The sequence below is a fragment of the Montipora foliosa genome, chromosome 9 (assembly GCF_036669935.1).
Source record: "Montipora foliosa isolate CH-2021 chromosome 9, ASM3666993v2, whole genome shotgun sequence".
Lineage (NCBI taxonomy): Eukaryota > Metazoa > Cnidaria > Anthozoa > Scleractinia > Acroporidae > Montipora > Montipora foliosa.
Genome location: NC_090877.1, coordinates 605,632 through 612,650, shown reverse-complemented (window position 1 = coordinate 612,650; position 7,019 = coordinate 605,632). Strand labels below are relative to the sequence as shown.

Below are 7,019 nucleotides of genomic sequence, written 5' to 3'. Positions count from 1 at the left end.
TTCCGCCCGCCATGATTGTTTCAGTATTAAACTATTCGATAAAGTGGATAGATGCTTTTTCTTTGAGAAAGGCAAGCTTTAAAGGTAAGGAGAATTTTCTACGTTATTTCTAGATCTTGCTTCGTAATTGTGTGTTCCACTGTGAACATTATTATTTTGCATACAACGAATACTTCATTAGAAGCATTTTGCATAAAACAAATACGTACTCCAATATTTCTTGGGAACCAGTTTGTTAGCCGTTTTGACGTAGAAAGAAAATAAGAAAATAGCTTTGAACGGCCAAACAAGATAAAAAATGAAATCAAGTTTTAAAAAAACGAATTAGCTATCGCCGTCACGGGGACTTCGCAGCCGTCCCCCATCCAAGTACTAACCTCATTCGGAGGAGCTTAACTTCAGCTGACACTTGGACTAGCATCAACGATTGTGATCTTTATGTTAAATTCGCACATAGATCTTGTCGAACTTTATAACACTTGAAAAAAAAAACCGCACTAACAAAAACCAGGTATTATGCCGTCATTTTGTCACAGATGTATCCTTTGTTTCGTGAGTTGTCAGTAAACACGCAAGGTATAACTTGATCACAGGCGGCCGCTAAAATCGATGTCACTTCCGATTTTGCGATTTTACTTGTATGACCAAAAGTACGATAGAAAAATTGAACTCTGATGGAACGTAACAAAAATCTCCCGAAATGTTTTTCGCTGATGGCAAATTGTTTTATTCTCGATCGACACTTCCTAAAAGTTCCTTCTGCTCTCCTTAAAAACTACATATTAATATTTATTTACTTTTTCGTCAATATTTGTTTTGCATAAAGCAGGCTAGCAAAATCTGTACCTTGCTTTGTTCGCATTTTTGAGCGTTAAAATAGAATTTTGGGCGTATGTTCCTGACAGCAAAAGTCGCATATTTTAACGTCCCCCATCCAGATACTAACCCCGCTGGAAAGGGGAAAAAATTTTTAGTAACATTGGTCTTGGAAAGATGTCAGAAGCTCAGAGTACACGCTTAAGCTTGTGGTGAAAAAGAAGTTGTAAATGATCAACATATCGGCTTTGAAGCCAAATGTTTCTCGATTTCCTGTTATTTTCTTCAATCGTTCTGGGCTTAGTATTTTACTGAACCACATGTCTTCTTAGAGGGTATATAGCAAAGATGTCTACCATGGCACCGTAATGATTTACGATACCAAACAATGTCTTGTACTATTAGAGCTACATATTGTGCAAGGACTTGAATCTCCTGGAAAAAACAAAACGCCGATCGGTTGACAGTTATGGAAAAAAACACTGTCAAGTTACTGCACTACCACACGCAATGCGTTCTTACTTTAAAAAATATCCCGTATCTCCTCAATTCTACCCCCCCCCCCCCCCCACCTCCAGACTAAAAATCCCGTATCCCCACTATTTGTTTACCTAATTATCCCGTATCCTGATCGCTTCTCGGGCTTTTGGCTAAGATTAGTTTCTTGGCCAAGGGCTACGGTCAAGTACTATTGTACAGCGTACGGTACTTTTTCAGTACCGTAAGCGGCAGGCACAGAACAGTTTCGGCTGTTTGTCTGTTCTCTCGAAAACGATGACAAGGGTTTTTTGGGTTTTTTGTTCAGCTCGAGTGTAGAATCAGGACGAACTGTTGTAGTTTCTGATAACTATTTACTACTTGTAGCTTTTGTTGAATTTTGAATCGATGATAGAGAGAGTTTTGGCGATCTCAATCCGGACTGGACTACTGGATTTAAGGATTTTTCTTAACGAGATTTCAAGTTATTGTGGAACGTTTGGTACCAAGTTACTGAAATCAAGATTATGGAATTGTCAAATTAGAACTTTGGACTGGACTATACAACACGCAATTACGGAATTTTTGAGCATTGAGAGAAATAGAGCTCGGATGTTGTCTTCTTGTCTTCGCCACGGCAAATTTATACAGTTTGCAAGAACTAAACCAGGATTACAGAACCAGACGTCGATTACAGGGCCCGGTTGTTCGAAAGCCAATTACCTTAATCCAGGATTAGCGTAAACTTTTGTTTCATGTTTTCAACTTTTTGGTCACAGTTTCCTTTGCTTATTTTTGTTTTTCAAGATTGACTTCTTCTAATGTAAAGTTTTTCTGAATATCAGCCTTGAACAGCATTTGGGAGTAGAGGATAAAACTCGTTTAAAACCCAGTTTCTGAACAACTGGCCCAGGATGATAAGTTGTTGAACTGTGATTTGAAATAAGTTTTTCGGATGATTTAAGGCTGATCCTGTAATTTTTGGATGAAAGGAGTTAACGAAGCAAGTAAAACTGTAGGATTTGAATTAAGTCTCCTTCCAAAAAATAAATAAATAAAAGATCCCCTATCCTGATAACCTGCTAATAGGGCTTCGTTGTTTGCATTTGCAAATTTAGTAACATTAGTAATGAGTTTTTACAACAAAAAACTTTAAGTTACATTACAGATGTATCCTTCTAGTAATCTTTCGCCATTTTCCGAAGTCTACCTGTACTTGAAGTTGACTGTAACTGGACAATTTGTGTTAACTGTTTGCGCATTCCACGGATACGCCCTTGTAGGCGTCTTGTTCAATATTAAATTTAGGCTCTGCTGACTTTCTGAGGTTCCTGTGCTTTATATCCCTGAAATGAAAAAAAATTAAAAATTTGAGATTAGAGGCATACGGTAGTGACAAGGAGCTGACAGAATGATCATCAACCATTGAATGATCCAGGGTCGAGTTCCGGCCTCAACCAGGTTGTTTCAGGGTTGTAAAAGGAATTTCCAAAATAAGACAAATGTAACAAAATGAGCCATAAAAGATCCTTCCTTTGCTTTCAAATTGCAACTGGAAATAGTTCCAAAACTATGAAAGTAGATGTAAATTGTGGCAGATGCTGACATGTACATTTTCGCTGTACTTCTCAAGTGTTCCAAATTAACCTGATCACGGCTGTGCTATAACGGCGCCCGCTCGCCTGAGGCGACTAACATTTGGCTCCGGGCGAGTGAAAAAAATTAAGCGGTCGCCCGGCCGGGCACTCCGGCTTATTGTATTTCTTGCAGATAAGGTGGCTAAAAATTTTAATATGCTGGTGGTTACAGTTTACGAAACCTCTCAGAAAATGTTTCATCTTCGTACAAAACAATCGGTTCAAAGGCCGTTCCACATGATTCCATATGTAACATAATCCGTGACTTTGCACGTGACGGCCAGCGGCCGCACGAATTTCGATTCCTTCTCAAAAAATAGCATTAATTAAATTTGGAACGTGGAGTTTGGAATTTCTTGGTTATAGTTTTAAAAAAAGAGTTGTTACTTCTGCTCTGACAGCGGTAAAGCGCAGCCGGCGAAGCGGTGCAATTTACTTCTGTATGAACCCGAGACTCGCAGTTTATGCAAATTTAATATTTTTACGATGTTTCGCGGCTCCGCCTGCTTGACTAAAATATATTTAGGTTATGGTTGTTTTTCCCCTGTATATGAAATAACAAAATAAAAAAAGGGAAAGATATCATATTATTTGTTATTGTTTTAGAAAAAGAGCAATCCCGGCGTTGTCTTTGGTTCGTGACAAATCATTCCGTGCCCTAAACAAATAACGCTGTGACTGGCGCTTCGACAGAACAAAAAGCTCATTCTAATAAACATTTTACTGATGATGTAAGGAAAATATACTTTAGTTCTGTCCTGTAGCGATGATTTTCGTCCTGATCAAGATGACTTGCTAAGAGAAAAAAATGATAGCTTTTGGGCCGCGGTGGTTTCATTGTTTCACGGCAGTTTTCACAAAATCTCCACGGGAATCAAGCGGCATTGATTCACGTCTAGAAAATTTATTTTCAACCCAACTAACCAGTAAAAAGGTTTACCTCTATTAGACCCAAACCTTTTTACACAAACCAGCCGCAATCCTTACTTTTTCACTTTTAAACCTAAAAAAACATCGGTGGCATTGCCACTTTTCTCGTCTTTCTCAAGTATGGCGTGAAAAATTTGACGGGTTGCGGGTTTTTCTTGCACTAGCGAGTTCTACGATCATCAGAGCAGTAGCAGCAATGTTTTTTTGAGGGACAGATGGACGAAGATCTTGCTGCGTTGTTGATCTCAGATAATTAATTAAATAAATAAATAATTAATTCGGGCGACCAACTTGGAGAGCTGGGCACCCCAGCTGAAATGATTGGGAGCCCGAAGGGCTCCCCGAAATTTTCCTTAGAGCACAGCCTTGCTGATTATATTACTTAGATTCAAACCGAACAACTCTTTGATGCAGTATAACAACATACATGTAGTGACTGCAAAACTAATTCCAGATCACAAAGCATCAAGGCCACAGATTGAACTACATTGGCCATAAAATTATTAGCTTACAATAATGACATACTAAAAATGAACTCCCCGATGTCTACCTACAAATTTTCCCTTGTAAGTATAAGCTCATCATTTCCATCAACCCTTCAAGAAAGTGAAGCACTCAATATTGAAGTGTGTTTACATAAGATGCTATCTCTGAAAATTTGAGGCTGATATACTAACATGTAGTAACCTTTCCACAACTGACATTTACAAAAAGAATGAATGCAGGGTTTTTAATAGCTTTCCAAAGTACCGGACATTATTTTCTATAATTTGTAAGGCTGTCGGATTGCCTTGGGAGCGAACCCTCAAAGAGGCCTCCGTCCCTTAAAAATTACTATACAGAAATGCTGTTTACAAAAAAAGAAAACTAAACTTATCTTGAAGTGAAATGCCAACAGATAGATTAATCTGTTAAGTAACAAAATAAGGCGACTGACTGACTTCTTGATAGTTTGGCGGATTTGTTGCGCATAATTGTGTGGTAGTTCTTCAGCTCAAGGCTTCCTGAGATATCCACGTCCAAAAGTTTAAAAAAGGAAAAAAAGTGGCCAACACATTTACCAACTCATAGCGTCAAAGTACCAGACATGAAATCGTAAACAACCTGACGAAATGTCCAGCCTCAGGCCTCAAACGAAAACCCTGTGAATGGTATCAGTGCTTCTGCCACACAATAAATTGTCAGTTTTGGATGGCTTGTATTTCACTCATTATCAAACCAGGCTGGGCCCTTTTCCTTTTGAGAGTATGACCTCCTTCCCTTTCAGGGGTGAATGGGTTAATGTGTGGGGAAGTAGCTACAAGCAGCGGTGGCTCAGTTCGTTGAGCATCAGGCTGCCATGCGGGAGGACGTGAGTTCGACTCCGGCCAGACCAAACACTCAGGGTCTTAAAATGAGTGAGGGGAAAGTGCTGCCTTTGTAATGGCATCTGCAAATGTTTAGACTTTCAAGTCTTCTCGGATAAGGACTGCAAACCATAGGCCCTTTACTATTCGTAAAGAGTAGGGTATGTGCTGGATGGGATCGCTCGTGGGCTGATAGCAGCTGCAAGTGGCGCCTGTCTATGCTGATGTCCGATCTCACTCATAGATCACTTGCTTGTAAAGCGCACTTGAATATGTCAATATAAAATGCGCTATATAAATTCATCACCATTACCATTAAGTAAAGGAAGATGACTGCCAGAAACAAATTTGACAAACCTTGCAACAGCCATAAATGCTAAATCAACATTCAGTCCTGTTCTTGCACTGGTTTCCATAAAAGCTACATTGTGAGTCTAATGATCAAAATTAATAATGACACTTTTCATGAACAAAAAAAATGTGTTGCATACCGGTAATTTAACTATGTTATCATGCCTTGATCATGAACAGACGCCAAAACCAACTCAGCCCATCCTACCCCCTACCTCCTCCCCACGAAAAAATTAGTCTTCTTTCGACCATTTTGTGGCCTATTGGTTTTGTATGGGGACTTAAGATTTGATTGGGTGTGTGAATAAGATTAAGGTTCTGACTTTGCATGACCATGTACATTAGGTTTGGAGATCAAACCTTTTTCTTGAAGCTTGTGCTGAGAACTGAAAAGTGATTCTCAAGCTACAATCTGATCGTCGATATAACAGTCTTTAAAGTGAGTGTAATTTTTCAGAGTAAAATGTGCACTTTTTCCTGAATTATAATGTCAAATTAGGGTTTTTCCCTCAATATTTTCCTTTTGGAGTCCCTAAGGTCCCTAAGGTTGAGGGTTCCAGAGGGAACAGTGGGCGTATTAAGGTTTCCGACCCACTTTCTGTCCCAGAATGCCTCACAATGAAACACTAGTTCCCAAGCCTCTACAAGGAGTTTCAATGTGATTCCCTAAACTGAACATCAAAAACCAAGCTTGAGAACCATTCAAAGTGAGTGTGGCTCTTTTTAGTTAAAAAAAAGGAGTCAGACAAAAGAAGGGAAAACCTTGGTCAAATTTCTCTTGTTTTAGTGTTAATAATCATAATAATAATAATAATAATAATAATAATAATAATAATAATAATAATAATAATAATTTTTTACTTGTCCCTGTGCCATTTGCTCCCCTTTTCCCTTAAATATCACATCTAACTTTAATTCAACGAAGGTAACAATAATTTGACATTCTTCAAAAACAACAAAGTTTAACGTTGCTTATTAATGTTATGCATGGAACAAAGTTGACCCCCAGTTAAAATAAAACAAACTTCATTTTCTCAAACCTTAGCAAGTTGTTCGCCTTGTTCTCTGGTAACTACTCTCTCCTTTGTCAAATCAGCCTGGAAAGAGAGACAAATTTTTCAACCAAATGCCATGCAAGGTTACTTTTTTTTACCTTGAGGAACACTAGTAAACTGTTGTTATCATGACATTTAAGGCCTTCGCCCACATTGTTACTGTTTTTACTTGGTTCAACGTCAAGTCTGTTGGAGCACTACATACGAAACAATGCTTATAGGGGTCCACCCCAAAAATGCGCCACATCTACAGTGTAAGAATAAAAATTAATTGTAAAATCTAAACCCATAAAAACATTATTTTCTTAAATATGTTTTTTCACTGCCAACATTTCCTAAAGTATCAAGTGCCACCTGAGAACAAGGTAAAAAAATAAGGAAAATTCTATACACCAAAAACGGCATGG

The 7,019-nt window shown here is 38.4% G+C and overlaps 1 protein-coding gene across 1 annotated transcript in view; it reads right to left on the bottom strand.

The window, feature by feature from the left end:
- Window positions 1–1,551: 1,551 nt before the first annotated feature.
- The window catches only part of LOC137970507 (ras-related protein Rab-26-like), a 14,991-nt gene continuing 9,523 nt past the window's right edge, over window positions 1,552–7,019 (bottom strand). Inside the window, exons 5-7 of the mRNA XM_068817029.1 lie at window positions 6,598–6,654; window positions 5,564–5,640; window positions 1,552–2,639 (exon numbers count right to left, since the gene is read on the bottom strand). Coding sequence (XP_068673130.1) covers window positions 2,540–2,639; window positions 5,564–5,640; window positions 6,598–6,654 — 234 coding nt within the window. The 3' untranslated portion in view covers window positions 1,552–2,539. The remainder of the gene's footprint in view (window positions 2,640–5,563; window positions 5,641–6,597; window positions 6,655–7,019) is intronic.